Here is an 18,884-nt window from a genome sequence, read left to right on the forward strand (position 1 = left end):
CACAGCGAAATGGGAGTTACCAGCTCTCTCCACAACACGTCACGGCCAGGAATAAGTAACATTTCATCGCAGGCCACAGCTTGGCAGTTTTTCCCATGATTACCATGACACTCGCCTGTTACAGAAGGCGGTACGTATTCCTGCCTGCTCTGAGATGTGGCAAGATGATCTCTCCCCTGCCTATAAATTTTATGCAAAATCCACAGATGATAGACACCACCAAATCCAATGTCTGTATTTCCTTCAAGACTCAAGTCAAGGAAGGCAATCCAAGCAAGACTTCTTGTAGGTACTAGTTTGGTTAAAGATTTTTTACATAGATTTTTGTATAAAGAAGATGCAGCCAAAGCATTTTCCAGTGCATCTACGACTCCCACAGACACCGCCTCTTCCCACACCTCTCTCTGCTGGAGGGTTGCATCCAGCACAAGGCTTGCAGTAGACTAAGTCCTGACCAGTCCTCCAGAGATAATCAGGTTAGATGATCTAATGGTCCTTCTGGCCCTTAAAAAGAAAATTAGCTGTGAATCACTTCAATGCTTTGAAACCCTGGTGCAGTTTTGCAGACTGAGTCCAGCCACTGCAAAATGAAGCTCAAATCAAAGCCAGGTTTTACTCTTCTGGTCATCAGCACATGGCTGCAGCCATTTCAAACCAAGGTGAAGCAGATGACCAGGGAAGAGAGGTGAAGCCAGACTGGCTGCTCTCTGTCTGTATAACACAGAGGCATTCAGTTGGCTAAGAAACAAAAAAGTAGACACAAGGGGACACAAGGAGCCTGAGAGGCTTCCTGGCCTGATGCTTTACATATGTAAATCATATGACTGCTGTAAATGGCAGTCCCGGGTCTGCCACTGTTCATTCACTCATCCCTACTTATCAAAGCACAGTTCTCTCATCAACTGTGCAGAACTTGCCATCTCTGCCTCTTGGACAGGTAACTGGAGTGAATAACTTATCCTCTAATCACATTTCACCCTAAGACTTGAAAAAAATCTGAATTATGTACTAGATGGCTAGTAATAAGGATAACCCAAGAGGCTTTTTATTTAAGCTTAGAAACTACTTTTTCTTCACTATCTACCTGTCCATTTGTCCACACTAAGGTGGCTCACCAATATTTAAATCATACAAGGCAATTGCTGTTTAGCACGCCCACAGAAACCTTCCCAGATTTAACTAACTGGTAAGTTATATTGAGAACATATCCATCCAACCTAGGGATGCTGTTCCTCACGTTCCTGCCAAAGCAACTCTACTCCTACTCTTCCTCCAGCATAACCAAGGTTAAAAATAGCCTTATAAAAATATTAAAATGGTTTTCATCATAGCTTAAACTAGTGAGATGGCTTTGACAACTCTTCCCACAGAGCAACCTCCCTGTAGACCTTTTTTAAATATCCTGAAAGAGAGTTAGAGCTTTACGTACCAAATTGAAATCTAAAACAAGTTAACAGAAACCAACAAAGGAGGTAATTTATTACAAGCAAAGTCTTCCTTGCTGCATGGAAAGGTCTTTGTCCAAATATACTGCACTTAACTTAATATTGTGTAATTAAAACTTGAACTAATATGGCCAGGGAAGTGGAGCTTTAAAAACAAGGCTTTCAGGATTGTCTAGTTTGACACCTTCTTGACATGCCAGAAACGAGTTTGGCTGCATTAATCCTTCCTATACAACCACTGAGAAAGGTCTGTATACATTATCAGAAAAGCATTTGAGGTTTTTAGGGATCAAGGAAGACTAACAAGACTGTAGCTAAGCCTAACCCCATTCAAATAATCAAGAATACTACATCTTGTTCATTTCTTCTTATTACCGGTCCTCTTGCAAAACCAGGCTATTAAAGTTACGTATTTCTGAGTCATCCAAACTTAATGCAAATATGCCGGAATGCTGCAGGAAACACGTAGTGTCGTAGAAAGTAAGGAAAAAGCACGAAACCCACAGAAGTTGAAAACAAAAAACCACAGATACACCTCCTTCCAATAAAAACAAGCGTTGCCCTCTGCAAAGCAGAGCTAATGAACCAGACAGGGAAATCTAAGACAGACCCACTAAACGCCAGAAAAACAACAGTTACCCCAGACTTCTTCCTTTAAAAAAAAAAAAAAGGGGGGGGTTGGGGGGTGGAGGGTAAAAATATAGTTGCACCCAAGATCCTGTGAACAGGTATCCACTGGTTCAACCCCAGAAATGTTTTGGGGTAGATCTGGGCACGCAGAGCAGCATATCTAGGATCCTAAATAACACTACTGAAGAAATTAGGTGGCAGGAATTCCAGACCCTACATTTTTAATGTAGTCACTTTGCAGGAGTTACATGGCATCTCACATTAGATTGCCAAAACAAGTAATTAAGTAACGTGCACAAACTTTGCAGATGTTAAGACCAGAAGAAATTCTTATTGCTATAAATAGGTCATAGAAGACAGACGTGCCTGGCAATGTTTGACATCCAAATCTTGTGGTCAAACTACTACTTCACACCTCCATCCCAGGGGATGCTTAAACCTCTACAATCCAGGAGTATTCTTGGAAGATTTTATTTTATTCTTCCTTTAACTAGAACTAAATATCCCTTTAACTAGAAATCACTGCAATTATGTAAATTGCCGTTATCACAGTGCTTGCTTTAAAAAACACAAAACTCCAAGTTATACTTGGAAATTATAAATTCTTTGCATCTACGTACTGAAACTACTATTTGGGGCAAAATATGTCATTACAAGAAAGAGCTAAAGGAAGAGACTCATATTTGCCTCGTGTCCTTTCAACCTTTTCTCTTTGTAACTGTTGGAAGCAGTGAATCAAAGGTAAAATGAACTGACTTGCCCCAGTTTGTTTCCATGCAACTTAAGACTGCATCATTAATGTTTAATGTTTACTCCCATTGGTCACGAGAAGCTTTTTACATGCTGAATGTGTTTCATCTAATAGACCTTTTCCCTTAAAGAAAGAGAGAGAAGAAAGCTATGCATACATCCTTCAGCTTCTCGGAAGACCTAGAGGACACAAATTTTGAGTTCAACTTCCTTTTTTTTGACAAAAATCACACATGAAAATAACTTGGAGCCAAACTGGGACTAACTTGAAGTAAACAGAAGTTAAGCATTAACGCAAAAACATACTTCGCTTTATCCATGACAACCATGACCTCAAGAAACTAAGATCTAGAGTGGCTGAAATCCTGACCATTTTCAACAGATGAGGCAACAGTCAAAACAGCACGTTAGAGACAGGGAGCTTTGGAAATGATACTGAATAGTTGTACTTTTTAACCTGACCATGCTTTAGCTTTCATTAGCCAACATCTTTGCAGAGCACAGGACAGACTTCTTGCCACTCTGGTTCAAAAATCCCTTGGCAATATTCATGATGGGCAGATGGGTAGCTGTATGCACTTTTGAAGGCATTAGCTTTTTTCCTGTGAGAAAACCCATTAACTCTAACACAGAGCCTTAACAAGAAGGCTTTATTCTAACAAGTAAATTTGTTTTAAAATACATCTAAACTTTAAGATCAATTACACTGTGCATAAAGTCACCCTATACTAACATCTCAACCACCTTCTTCACCATCTCTATAGATACACACCAAAAGTTCAGCACTTCCACCCTAGCTAGGAACATACACCAAGCTTTTTCTCCCACTATTAAGTTTGGAAGCCATGTTAAATTAGTAAGGTTGCCAACAAAGAAAAATATATTGTGAAGAACAAAGTGTCTCTCAAAACAGGCAGACGCTTCAGAGAGAATGGCTAAAACCCTCGTTAAAATGCAGCTTTAGAAACATGGAGTTCGTAGCTCCTACTAAGGCCAGACTCAAGCTTACAATGAAAGATTAAAATCTGTTAGCTTAAAACAATTATCCATCCTGAACACGCATAGTGCATTTGAACCACACAGTCTGGAAAGGGTTTTGCATACGGTACATGCTCAGTGACAGCACTCATTTCCCCAGCAGCAAGCTGAATTTCAGCTTAATAGCTCAAACATTCCCTAGACTATTCATAACCAAGGCTCCTGCCTCTACAGTAGCTACAGAAGAGCTACACATGAACTCTTTACCTTTGAACCAAAGTGACTAACACTCACACTGAGCTGCTATTCTCCATGCAAGATAACCTAGATTTAAAATGAATACACATTCACAACAGCATCAAAAGGAGATGTGCTCTGTTGGACTCCAGTGATTTTGCAAACTAGCAGCAAATGAACAAGCATTAAAACCAGGGATAATCCATCACAATATGTACTTTAAGTATTTACTAAATGTACTCTGGATTTAATTTATTTATAAACAACTCCATGTTCCAGACTTACATCACTATATTGTGTAAATATAACAAATTCTTATTCTAAGACCTCATTTCGGCAGCATATCTACGATCTCTGTCTCTGCTTAGTACCTGCTTGCAAGTAAGGGGGATTTTTTTTTTTTAACTTCTAGAGAAGTATGCAGTACAGAAGATATTTCTCAGCAACATCGGTCATTATATTCTTGCATATAGTTTCCAATCCTGCTTCCCGAACTGTTAATCCGGTCATATCTCAGTGTCAAATGATCTCAGGTTATTTAAATGCATCATTCCTCTCTTGAAGTAACTGGCTTAATCTAGTAATAGTTTGGGGGCTGGTTTTAATCACTGTAATACCTTTTACTATGGACATGCATACGTAAATAGTGAATATAAAGCATGACCTGTCTGAACAGATATTTTTTAAAAAATAACAAGTCTCACTTCTTCATGAATACGTGGCTGATATTCCCTAAATATTCCCAGCAGAACACATGCAGCTCCTCTTTGTCTTCCTCTCTATATTCTCGTTCCTCAGCTCCCTCCAGCATCCCAAAATACCAACCAAATAAGAGGCTGCTCTTGCGGTGGCCAAGTCAAGGCTCCCCTTGAGCTGGCTGAGCAAATGGCACTCCTCACTTAACCAGGTACATGTGCACAAACGTGTGCATGCTACAGGTACACAAGACATACGACTTCACCTTCTCCTCAAAGATGTTTTGCTTTTGGGGGAGAGGGCTTAGGAGAGAAGCAGGGGAAGCACATGCTCATACACACCTTTTCTAGCACAGACAAAAACTGACCTTCAGTCATACACAAAGACAACTTCACACTTCAGATTGTTTCATCAATGCCATAAGATTACTTTACGGTTCAAGATTGTCCTTGACACAATTCTGGGGAACTACTGGGGGGGGAAAACCCCCAAACTATTCCTGCCTGCCTAGGTCCAATTCCTGTACTTAGAGGACTTCTCTGAACAGAGATCACTGTTCTGCATTCCTTCCCCACCTCCATCACATGATGCAAGCTTTACTTTGAAAGTGACCCTAAACAGAAGATTTAGGTTTCATTTTCATGTAGCTGACCCCACTGGCACCCTGAAAGCCTACAATCTGCAAGCCAAGCTTCAACCCTCTGCACCCCCTTCACTGCTTAACCCTGCAAAACACATTTAGTTGGTGTGCCCAGGCCTAAATGAAGGCAGAAGCTGGTCCTGCAGATGAAACTGAAATAACAGTGCTATTTATCAAGGTCAGCAGAGCAAACACCAGCTCTGCTTCAAAACAGAAGAGTGGCAACAGCAGTGGCTGTTCTCTTGGAAGAAAACGGACCCAGCTCCTAGGCTTATTGTTTCACTCAAGGGTGGGCTGAAGTGACTTCAGTACAAACACTCATGGGTGTATCCTTCAGTGTTTCCATTCAGCAGCTCTCCCTCGGGGTGGGGGGTGAGGGGAAAGACACACACCCCACCTCACCTCCAGCTCCATTTTGCAAAGTGCCTATTTTTAGACCTGAATGTACATGCCAAGGTGCATGGCACTACTACTGTAGCAATAGCAGCCACAACGTCCGACTTCTTGTTTGTTATCAATCAAATACTCTACAGGATCGCATCGAACTGCGAAATATGCTCAGACACAGCTCCGAAGCAAAGTCCCAGCCAGCTCCTTGATAGTAGTTACTATAGAAACCAGTCCCTCGGCACAGGCACTCACAGCAGGAAATCATGCAGATTTCAATTTTACATAGTAATAAATGCTGCAGGAGAGGAAAATTTCACAACAATTGCAGGGGTCGATTGTACAAACCCAAACCTCTTCTACCCAGTGGCACCACCACGCTGCAGCTTGAACGTGGTCTCCTCCCCTCCCACGCACACAATTGCCACCACTATTAGTTTTGAAGTGGTTTCTGCAAAGCCTGTTTTGGGATGGCTGCTGTAAAGGCTGCAGCATTTTTCAATGGCTTCATTAGATTAGACAACATACTCATTTTTACATGCAAGAGGCCCAGGTGAAAACAACAATAAAGGCAAAAACTGCAAAGCAGTAGAAAGATTTAAGCATATAACTAAGTAAACAGAGTCCAAACGTTTCACAGGAAATACAGTCAGGTCACAACCCAGAGCTCCTTTGGAAACAGCCCATCCTTCTTTCCTTCTCCACCCTATCCAAAAAAGCAACCCGAATGGAGGGCAGGTCACGGATTAATTTGTAGGGAAAACCACTGTAGAAAGCACAGAGACAAGAGGAGGGCTCTGAGCCCTGAAGTGAAACAGTAAGGTAATTATATTATTTTAACTTTTCAGAAGTAGTTCTACAGGTTGGACTTCATCAGGCATGGGAGTGGAAGAGGAAGACACAGCACAATGCACTTCTTGTCCAAGGTAGATGCTGATTTTCTAGTGAAATTCAAGAACCAGCGGAGACTCTTCCCCACCTCTCTAAATGAGCTGATAAGCCTTACAGTGCAGGTTTTGCTACCTTAACCAGGGAAGAAAAGAGCAGAGAATTGCTTCACTGAAGAAAACCAACACATAGAGGAGGAGGGAAGGGGTGAACAGCTTGCACAGCAACAGGGACAAACATTCGTGCTGGCAACACCCGACAAACCATCAAGCAAACAGAAGGACAAGAAAATTAAGGAAGCTGGTCTATTTTTAAGCAACACCTAATTATTACCATGAACATGCACTGCTTCCCTGGAAGCAGCAGGTATGCAAACATGAGATGAATCGTATCACCAAGTAAATCACCTGGCAGCAGGAACGCTAGTTTGCATGGACACACACAGAGCAAACATACACGATCTACTGTCCTGACATCTCTGAAAGCACGTGGAAGAGCATCCTTCTGCGAGGCAGACTGCATTATGGAGAGCAAAAAAAAAACCTGTTAGACAATGCAAATGTCACTGGTGCTTTTGTTAATGATTAGACAGAGCTCCATCGTTCTGGATACTCCACACAACATTAGTCTGCTGGCACTTGAAATTTCACTTTTTGTATACCTCTTATGACATTAGAAACAAACATAATTTCTATCCAGCCAAGGTAGGAACAGAAATAGGGAGTTGGAGAAGACATCCCAAGTTGAATCACACATTTTTATGCCTCAGCCTTCGCACAAATTGCCTTGCTGATACAAAGAAATGCCGCAAGTTGTTCAAGGGACCCAAGGACTGGGGTGCAATGAGGTCGAGGTAACTGCCTGGACTCTGGTCAGGTCCACGCTCACCTCCTTGTAGGTCTGGTGAGTTTGTATGAAGCCAGTTGACTGCACCAACCTGGTCCTTCACCAGTACATTAAGTCTTCTTGGAAGCTGCCTCTGAGGTGACCAATAAGAGGACAACGGCTGAGCCTACATTTCGAGACAGCTGTAAGGCACAAGGGACAAGGCAGCAGAAGCACAGCAACTGCTCTGCTGGCTCCACAGTACGTTCTGGGCAAGGTCCGCAAGGCATGAAGCACTACCCTACTTTACAGTAAACCTAGCTTAGTGTGAAATAATTTTTTAATTCTCCCACACCACACAGTGCCTCATGGCAAATAAATAAAATACTAAATAAAATACAGCGGAAATAGATTTTTCAGCTACCTTTACTATCCAACTGGTGACATTAAAAAACAAAAAGCTGCAACAACTCTCTTGTTGTGGTTACTACAGAATTGTTGCTATGTGCCAACTAGCAATTTATCACATCAAAAGGCTGGCGGAATTAGCTTGAAAGGGGATCTCCCACCACAGGAACATGTGCTACACTGGGAAAACCAACCACCAACCAAAACATCAGCCTCCATTTTCAAATCCACATTCCATTATCAAAAGGATGCTTTTGCATCTTTGCTTCTAACCTAATAAATTATCTGAAGGAAATTCTCAGAGCAATTTATGATTTATCCTCAAACATCCAGTTTGGGAAATATTAAGACATCAAAAGTTTGGTTCTATTGCTAAGACTGAGAAAACTCTTTAGAGCTACAAAACCAGTATTTAGTTACTGAAGAGTAGGTGCTCTGCATGAAGACGCCCAGAGATACAAAGTCAACATGGAGTTGGGAACAACAATCAATCCCATCCTTCCCAAGTAGGCAGAAAAACCAGGACCTGATATTCTATCCTACTAAAAGCAACACAGCTGGGTAAGGAATGGGAGCAGAAGAGCTACAACTAAGATTGAGTATATGAAAAATTACCTCTGTGCTGTTCCCCCTCCCCACATCCCAAAAGATTCTGATTCAGATGATAGCAAGCAGATTTACATTCAGTCATGGAAAAAAAAAAAGCCAGCCATTCCTGTCTTGACACACCTGCCCACTCCTTGGGTGAAGTATTAAAGCAGCTTATTTGCTTCTTCCCCCCTCATCCTCTTATTTTCCTTCACAGAAGTTAGTCTTGCATTCAAATTTCCTGATTCTGTTAGCATACGCAGTCACCCGGCAGCTTTACCCCTTTCCTAACAACACTTCAGCCTCTTAGCAAAGCACCTTAAGCTCAAAAAAACCTAATGAGTTGCAGGGCAATTGCAAACTCTACTTATGCATCACGCTGCGCACCATACCAAGGGGTAGCTGACCATAAGTTATTACAGCGATTATTTTCCTCTACTGCCCTGGAAATTTCTCCTTAGGTAGGAGCATCAAAGCAGCACAAATGTTGCCAATGTCAAAAAAAGGCCTAAATAAATAAATAAATACAATTTCTTTATGCTGCAATGCATGCGCTCACCCAAAGAAAAGGCAATGGTAATGTTTCACCTGCAGAGCAGCCCTTTTAACCCCCTAAATATAAAATTTAGTCATTAATAACCACTTTTCTTATGTTTGATCACATAACATGTTCAATACTATTTTAACTGCCCCAGCCAAATGGACTCCCATCAGCATCAGAGTTCTCAGGGTGCCACACTTGTTGAAAGACATGGACTGACATTTGCTACTTGTCTAGACAAATACATGAATTATGGAAACAGAGAATAACAGAGCACTGCCCGTTACATGTGTTTTGTAGTTTTAGCACTTGTGAGCAGCATTTCCAAGTCCCACTTCTCAAAAGTCAACAGATGTGTAATATGCATCCAGCTTCAAAATTATCTGCCAACAATTTTGCATTGGTCCTGTGTTTTGCATCATCTTCATGAAAGTATAATGGACGACTGAATGGTTCATTTAAGTAATTTTCTTTTCCTGATTATATTTGAAAATCCACAAAGAAGCAGCCTGGACTGTATTATTTTACTTCATAAACTCCATGGGAGGAATAAATGCTTATTACAAAGTCTTAACTGACAGGAAGCTCAAAGGTTTAGTTATTTGAGTACAAGCATCTGAAGTTAAAGGAGTCAGAAAGACAAAATAATTGGACAATTAGAACCCCTTTCCTCTTCTGCTCAGCTTTGTTTTCACTCTGAAATTACACACATCATCATCACATCTCCCCAGTCCATAGCCAGGAGCATAGGAATTTATTTCCAAGGTGTTATACAGATTTTATTACTGCTATGGACTGTGGAGTCTTTCCCATTGCCAGGCTCCCTTTTTCTTCCACACCCCCCATGAAAATAAATAAATGAAAAGTCGCCTTTCAGTACTGTCCATAACATTTTTGCTGTGGCACCAAGGATTTATCCCTGAGGTCACACTGTGTCTTATTTGCAGTAAGCGAGATACTAGTTCAGAAGGCCTAAGCACACTTACTTGAGATAACAGATGGTAATTCCAGCACTGCAACACTTAGTGCAGCTTGTCACCTTGGAAAACCACTTCAATACATACCATTTATATCCTGGCTAAGGCGACAATGAAACAGCCAGAGCAAGGACTACCTGAAGGTGTACTCAAACAACACCTACAGCAACGTGGATGCAGAGTCTGGCCAAGAACATGTATCTGCAGCAAACGTACTATTTTAAGCAGCTTTATTAAACATGATGAGCAGTCACTGAATACTGCAGTACAAGAGCTACCCGAGGCAGGCACTCACAGATAATAATCAGATTTAATTTTCTAAATACAAGTGTTAAGCCATATTTACATTTCTGTGTACTGATAAAATTTAATAGGGGCCTGAAAAAAGTACAGACACTTTCATGCAGCACTTCCTCCATGCTGATATATCATGCTCCTCAAAAGGGTAACATTAAAATGGCTATGCTGGTTTTGCTACCCTGTCACTCCCACGTGCCACACAGGCTTGGGCTGAGTTTTACTTCCAGGTCTGCTCAGCACCCCTTTGTAGCTGGCCGACCATCTACAGCTCTTCCCACCCTGACCTCAGACCCTGTCTGCCCACCAGGCACCCTCAACTGGAATTTCCTGCAACTCTTGTCAGTAGTTCTGCATTGCCTTAAAGTCCTCTCAGACATCCATAAAATGAAAGAGATAGAAAAATGTAAATAGCACCAACCAGAGTGACAGATGTCAAAATTACCAAAGGCAGGGAAAACATACCTTTAGTAGAACTTGCCAAGGTGAAACAAGGCAACTCCGAACAGTATTACAATCCATGGAATCCGACTGGCTAGTGAAAGCCGTGCGACACACTGAAACGTATCTTGAAGTGATTTAATTAATCTGCTCATACCACACACACCACTATGTATATGTAAAATCCTTCAACATGAATGAAAAACAAAAAACCCACAGAAGTGGGTATCAGCTGCTCATTAACCATCTCACTTTGAAGATCACTTTTAGGCTTCAGGGTAAATCAAAGCTTTTAGATGATGGTTCCATAAATTTTAATTTACACCTGTGAAGATGCAGGTAGGCAAGACTGGGTCAGGCATTTTTTCCACAGAAGCCACTGATAGTATATTAAGTAGACACAGAAGAAGTGTGCATGTCTTCACATTAATCTCCCTCATAACACAAGGAGGACAGTTACTCTTCTCACCTAATTTTTCAGGTTCCTGAATTCTAGCACTTGTCTACAAAGCATATTCAAATGCAGCAGAGGCAGAAGAATAGTAGCATGCAAAAAGCAAAGCAATTTACACACATCCTTTTACATACTGTTAAAGCTCAACTTGCAATATGTATATGTGATATATGTTATTTGGGATGCACAGGTCTTGCTTTCATATGAAAATAAATTTTTAATGCACAAAATATCAGGTAAGCAGCTATTAAATGAAACCAGACTTAAATTTTTCATGCTTCAGTTAGAATTCATGTGGATAAAAACACTCAGAATATCAGATATTGAAAGACTTAAGCCATATGAGAAAAAACAAAACTCACAAGCACACAACTCCCCAAAAGGAAACTTCACTGAGGTTTGAAGTATCCTGAAGTATCTATTAAATTTAACATTTTGTATTATCTTTAATAATCATAGTGACAAATAGTACCAGATTCCACCACAGACTATTGAGTTCTGCCAGGCTGTATGCCAAGCAGATGTAGCCTGAATAATACGAACTGCCAGATCGAGGCGTATATTTTGTCAGAGCTCAAAAGTCAAAACATTTGAAGGAAATTCGTTTTTAAAAATCGCTGGTGCCAGCAAAAAACAGCGCACACTGCTATATACCTAACTTCATTAGAGAATAAGCAACATAACTTGACAGAATGCCCCATCCAAATGATATTTTTCAGACGATCAGACCCACAGATATAAAACTTTTTGGCAATAGATGCATCAGAACTACTTTCCCTGGGTTCTTCCTTGTCAGGTTGAAATCAAAAAGCATTGAACTGATAGAACTGAACTCAGGGAAAAAGAGAGACTAAACTTTGGATTGATACACATCTAAACAGAGAGACAGCAAAGGAGGAAGCAAAAGCTGAAATGAGCTGGTTAGGAAATTCATCTATGCGTTGAGTCACCACAAAACATGGGGTGCTTCACATTCAGGGCTCTTCCTACCTCAAAAGCTACAACATGAGGAAAATACAGCAAAGTACAGGTTATCCGACCCATCCAACCGTAAGTTTTACCATAAGCAGAGCTCCAATTATGCCATCTATTTGAGCTCCAAATGGGAATGTGAAGATAAACATCGTTACTGTTGCTGAATTAAAAGGCAGTAAACAACATAGAAAAATGCACCAACAGGGAAAAGTCAATGTTTGGGAACCGCGGTAATGGTACATGAGGTAGAAACAGATACCAGCTGGAATGAGGGCGGGGGAGACACAAAGTGTACATCCATGTAAACACTTTCTTCTTTCAAAGCTAATCCTGATGGAGATTAAAGAGTAGCCAGAGAGTGCTCCTGCTGACTGATAAATGCTTTCATCACCTAGATCAGCGGGTCTTAAAAATAAGAGGCAAAAAACTATAAGCAATTACAAATAAAATGCAGCACCCATCTTCACAACACTCCAGTCATCGTACGATGTACTAACGCTGTCCCTCTGGAACAGGCACCTGCTTCAGTATTTTCATATACAGTTCCCAGAAGAAGCATTTCACTCATGCAATGATAAACTTCACGATTTAAAATATACCAACCCCCACTGCCTTTGTCATGGGAAGTGCTACTCAAGTCTTGTACATCCCCAGAAGCTGAACGTGAACTTTGCTGACTTTGGTTAACCTGTTCGCCAAGAAAAGTGTGAAGCATAGCCAGGTGTTTGATTAGACAATCCAATATATGACTTTATAAACTGGATAAGTAACAGGCAAAATGTAACAAAGAATTGTTCCAGGTTAGATATCTCCTCAAAGGGAAAACGGGGAGCCTATTAAAATCCCCACATCAGAGAACAAAAACACTAAAGTTGTTTGGTTTGATTTTCTGACTATGGTTGTTTATACTAATGGTAAAATACATTTTTATGAAATTGTGCCCTATTAAGTCGTGTGGAGTTTTGCCATCATCTTCAATGGGGCCAGGCTTTTATCTGTGTTCACAGCAAGCTAGAAGGATTTTATTTTGTTAAAGGACCAATGTGCAACCTCAGAGATGCTCCAAGGCAATACACTTCTTACATAAAAAACAGGCACGAGTGGAAGTTGGGTTGGGAGGCAGATCAGAACCACCAACTAGCTTGGAATTTTGATTCTTTGCTAGAACACCACTTTCTAAAAATAAAAACAAAATTCCCTTCTATCCTTTCAGTCAGGGAAGGCAGAAAGACAGAACAGAGGAGCTATACAAATTTGGCAAGCCTCGATTTACAGAGCTCCTTTTGTAAAGGATGTGTTCGAAGAGATAAGAGAGAAGACACGATGCTTATTGGAAAAGGTCCAAATAACACAGCAAAAAGTGCAAAATACCCTTCAAAAACCCACACAAGCCATTTTTATTGGAGAGTAGGAGAGTTTCAGTCATTCTGGTATCTGAATGCAAGTTCTATAAGCCTGCCAGCACAGCCAGAAGACAAGTCTCAAGGATTTTGGTAGGGTTTACTTTGTTTTCCCTTTGGGGGAAAGAGAAAAAGAATTAGAAGAAAGCATGCTGGAAGGAAAGACTTGTTAGAAATCCCAGTTAATTCTGCCCTGAGTCTCTTCCTTGGCTTATTCCACTTTCTGGAGTGTTTATTAATTTTACCCACAATTTACATATAATGAGGAACTTCTGAGAAGAACATAAGTATTAGCTGCAAACGGAAAAAAATATTGTTCCCTCTTGTCATTCCATGCTGCAGCAGCTGCTAGTACTCCTGTTAGCCAGAAATGGAGGGAAATGGAAGGCTGGCTGAGCTTGCATGCTGTTAATGGAAATGAACACCCTTCAAGTTAGCAGTATTACTTTCTTACTCTCCAAGTCAAATGCCAAGGACACATCTGGACTTTAAAAAAATGTTACAAAACCTTTAAGGTCAGAGGTAACCAAAACCCACTCACTCAGCAGCGATATATGGACTTTGGATTTGCTCTTCAGCAACAGATCCCAGGGACACAGCGACCATGGGGAATGCGCCACCACTGCAGAGACATCTGCACACGATGCCTTGGTCACTGGGCATCCAACATCAGAGAGAAGCAGCCTTTTGTTTCCTTCTAGCTCAACAGCCTGGAAAGATTGCCAGCTGCACTATTTTGGCCCCTGTACTCACCAACGAGGTCAGACTGTTACCCAGAGAAGCCCACAGCCCAGGAAAATTAATTTTGACCAGTAATGTCAGACTTAAAGAGGAAGGACAAGCAAAGACTTTCCTCAAATATGTAAGTACAGGCTACTACCATTGCCTGCAGACCCCAAAGGCCATAGCGTCAGCTGGCATCAGCTCCATTTTCAGCAACCCTATGCTTATTTATACCAGCTGAATATCAAGCCTCTTACATTTACTTAAGGTACAGAAGGATCAGTAAGATTTCAGTAAATCTTGCTTTCTAAAATATTATTCATCAACATATAATTCAAATGGTAATTAAGAAGTGTTCACATGATTGATGACACATTTAAATTACAGGTTTCCAGTATTTTTTTTTCAGTTAAAAGAAAGACAACTTCCTTTTACACATGCCGCTTTTTCAAAGTGCAAGTCCATCTAACAGATGTCTCACAGATCTGCTTGTCAGTGTAACAAGTTAGACTTTTTTTTAATACAGCAAATGGTATAAACCACGCAGCATTCTGTTAAACTCAATATTGACACATCTGCTTACCACGTGTATTAGTAGCCATGTCAGCCACTTTCTGAAAGGCATCCAAAAAGGCAGCAGCTGCTACTACTGTAGTCCTGAAATGCATACAGATAACAAAACATTAGCAGTGTCTCATTGCTGCCTATTTAATTATTGCCAAAAACATTTACACTTATAAAGAATACCACTGTGCACTCACAGAGGCCACAAAAAAAAAAATCCTCTTTTATATCTGAATTTAGCCTTTTCCCTCCTTCATTTCTTAATCCCTTCCTCACTTTGTGTTGGCACTATGGACTTGGAGGCAGCCACGCTAATTCCATGCTGTGAATTGCACAGGACAGGTGCTATTTCAAAAGAGCACAGCCACCCCCCTTCTAGCCGATTTCCTCTGATGAACTAATATTAAGCAGTCAAACATGAAAAACAAATCTAACACACATTATACTGCACCCATTAGTGTACAAATTACAGCCGCTGCTATTTCCAGGGAACGTGTATTTTAAGAAAAGCATGCAGCACCCTCCTTTTATCTGGGATCCTGGACACTTTCCTGAATTTCTCATCTGAGGAGCATGAGCATCCCTTGAAATAGAAAATAGCAACTTCTTAAAATGAGACTGGTCTGGAATTCTTGGGCAAATGAGGAAGAAGGAAAAGAAGAAAAAAAATCTCAAACCCCAACCAACCCCAAAACCAAACAAAACAAAACAAAAAAAAACCCTTTTCTGATCCAGTGTTCCTCCAAGCACGTCCCTTCCTGAGAGGTACACCAGCAATCTCAGACTCCACAATCCAAAGTTTCAACCCTACCAGCCCCATCTCCCTCCAGGTTTGGAAAGCACATAGAGACCACACGACTCTTCAAGTGGGCAGCAAACGTGAGTTACATTTTTCAAAACACGTTTGTTCTACATAAGCAGGCCCTAGAGCCCTACACACCTCAGGTCAGTACCAGATTTCCAATGGGTTTATAGCCTGGTTGACCCAATTTAAGCAAAGTAGGCCAGGGCTCTACAGGTAAGGCACAACTATGCCCTCTCCACAGTTACCTCGTAGTTCTGTTTCTTTACTTCCTTTTAACAATAACCCTGATTTCCTCTCCTGATGGTAATAGTCAGCCTCCTGAAGCAAAATCCTGAAGAAGGACCATCGACTTCACTTTTGTTTCAAGAGCTCCTTGCTACCTTCCAAAAACCCAGGAGAACTGCAGAAAAGCTGATCCTCAGCCAAAAAGACCACAGGGCTGCTTAATTAGGTCAGATTTTATGCAAGTCTCACTCCAAATATGCTGAAGATACAGGGGACATAACTGGCAGCATAATAAATGACCTACTGACAGCACAAAAGATTTGAACACAAAAAAACCAAGCTTGAGAGGACCAACCAAACACATAAGGACTCTCCACGTGCCCAAGAGATTAAAGGGAAGGAAAAAAAAAAAAAAAAACCAAACAAGCAAACCCCAACAGCTAGCCTAGCAATACTGAGCCCTGGGACTAGATAACCTTTTCAGGGATTTTCCTTAACAGTGTTCATGTTCTTCATCTTCCAAACTTGTGGGTCATGCTGTTATTCGTGTACCACACTGTTAATTATTAATTATACTGCTAATAACAAAGTTCCATTTCTCCAGTAACAAGATCCAGGAAGACCTGGCTCCAGCTCAGATGACATCTGCTCTCCTTTATCAGAGCACACAGAAATGAACCAGAGGCAAATGGCTCACATTTGCTAGAAATGGACAACAAATCCTTGAACACAGGCCTTCAAGCTGCCTGCTTGCATGTTCCTGTAGCTAGAAAGCATTGATTGAACACAACATCACAGGACTAGGAAATAAACACCACCACCCCCCATTCCTTCCCAGAAGGTCTGTGTATAAAGAGTACAAAGGGCTAGGAAAGTTCTCTGTTTCTCTTCTTTCACTACTACTTCTGCTCCTTCCACACTCAATATGACATGACTGCTGGAAAAGGAAACCACATGCAAGTGTGGTGTTTTAGGCATGGTGTGACAGGACAGCATATTCCAGTTGTTTAGGGCAAAAGAGCCTAAACCCTAGCTTCTTCAGGAATGGTTCACAAAACAGAACTGCAAAACAGACTGCCAATAGCCATACCCATTACCACTACTGCTGTGAAAAGAAACCACCACCACTGATGTTGTGGAAAGCATAGCGAGACTGGTCTGGGGAGAGCTGTGAAGTAATGGAGCTTGGATTCATATTAGCAGAAACAAATTTTACATGTGAATGAATTCTAGAGATAGCAGAATTGGTCTGAGTGTGATACATATGGCACTTATTAAGTAATCCAGGATGCCATTTGGAAGGTATATGCCAATAAAGTAAGTTTTCATTATCACCAATAAACGATCCAGCACAGGAATTCCCCTCGTTTTTAAAGCAGAAGAAATGACTGTTAGGACTACCAAAGACAGTTTAATATTTTGAGCCCTATTTTAATACAAGCCTGCTGTATTCTACACTATGAAAAAGGACAACATAGGGCTAACTCTAAGTGTGTGTTCACTAAACAACAATACACTATCTTTCCAATTTTCCACCAGAAGCCATGAAATTTAGCTCATTGTATGCTTATTATGTACAGCTGGTGGTAGATTATATATTTTCCTAAATACATTAAAACAGCAGTAGTAGTATGTGAAAAATTACATACATGGGTGTTGACTGAAATATGCACAATTTTACTAGGAGATGCTTAGCAAGTTATCCTGGCAGAAGCTGCATTTAATCTTAATGTTTGCACATACAAGGAATTTTAGGGAATCTTCACTGTGTAACACAAAACTTACCGAAGCTGAGACTGCAGTTTCCCAGCTTTATTTATAAAATCTTCCCACACTGGGTAACTTCCCTGCAACAAAAACAAAACACAATAATGAATATTTAATTTGAGCATTCTGGTTTTGATACTCCAGATCAAATGAAACTAGAGGTAAAGCAATGTTCTAGTCCATTAACACAAAAATATATTCCCCCCGACATCCTTAGACACCAGTCCCAAGCAGATGGGACATCAACTGCTTCTGAATCCAGATGAAGCAGCAGGTCCTCTGAGGCAGCTTTACGTATTTTCCAAATAGAAACACTGGAGGAGAAGAGGGATTTCAACTGAAGCAGAAAAAAGAAACTCCTTACTTCAGATGGATACAGCAAAACCAAACCGTTTAGAAGAGGGGTGCTAGAATATTGCAACATGTCCAGAGAAGCTCCCAAAACCAACCGGCAGGATGCCAGTTCTTCTCTACAAATGGATTTTCTGTCATTGGCAGGTTCCTATCCTCTTTTCAAAAAGCATGAAGTAAAACTATTTTAAAGGCCTTTACAGTAAATGGCTGAGCTGACCAAGAGACCACCTCAAACCCTGCCTCAAGGTAACTCAGCAATCAGGCACAGAAAAGGCACAGTGGCCATAAGACAAACTTTCTGAACAGCTGCCCTCTAACTTCAAGACCTGCCTCCAAAACAGTCCTGAATGCCCCTGGAGGTGATTTCTGAATTGAAGCTGATAAAAGGTTTGCATACGCTCAATGCCACGCTGCTTTAAGAAGGTTTAATTCTTCTTGACTTCCAGCTTCCTGTAAACTTTCCCCCCATTTTTAAAAATTGTGTTAAAAGCCCAGGTTTTCACTTAGAATATGGATTCCAGGTGTTCTTGCAAGTTCTGACCTTTATTTTCCAAAGTTTAAAAAAAAGTGCTGATTTTTATGGCTAAAAAAAAGCCATCCTTTTTAGGCCAACAAAACGTTAACTTGCTCTCTGCAGAGCAATTGCAAATTTCTGTTAACAGCAAAAACCGTGGTAGAAAAGAAACCTCAGAATTTCCTTTTGACTGGAGTCTAGAGAGTAAAATAAAATATCCCTGCTTCCTTTAATAAAGGTATAAGACTTGCTGTTACCAGAGCAACGACACAATAAAACCCAGATAAGGCAGATCCTCAAGGCTAACATTACCCCAGCTCTGACTGGAAGAGGTTGCAAGCAAGTGCAGTTGCTTGTAGCAAACTCGATCCACCC

The 18,884-nt window shown here is 40.9% G+C and overlaps 1 protein-coding gene across 10 annotated transcripts in view; it reads right to left on the reverse strand.

The window, feature by feature from the left end:
- MTSS1 (MTSS I-BAR domain containing 1) overlaps positions 1-18,884 on the reverse strand; it is a 128,641-nt gene that overhangs the window by 94,092 nt on the left and 15,665 nt on the right. For all 10 annotated transcript variants that reach the window (XM_075085776.1, XM_075085775.1, XM_075085771.1 and 7 more), the window contains exons 2-3: positions 17,660-17,721; positions 14,864-14,937 (exon numbers count right to left, since the gene is read on the reverse strand). In XM_075085776.1, the coding sequence (XP_074941877.1) occupies positions 14,864-14,937; positions 17,660-17,721 (136 nt within the window). The remainder of the gene's footprint in view (positions 1-14,863; positions 14,938-17,659; positions 17,722-18,884) is intronic.

This window comes from Phalacrocorax aristotelis, chromosome 2 (genome assembly GCF_949628215.1).
Source record: "Phalacrocorax aristotelis chromosome 2, bGulAri2.1, whole genome shotgun sequence".
NCBI lineage: Eukaryota > Metazoa > Chordata > Aves > Suliformes > Phalacrocoracidae > Phalacrocorax > Phalacrocorax aristotelis.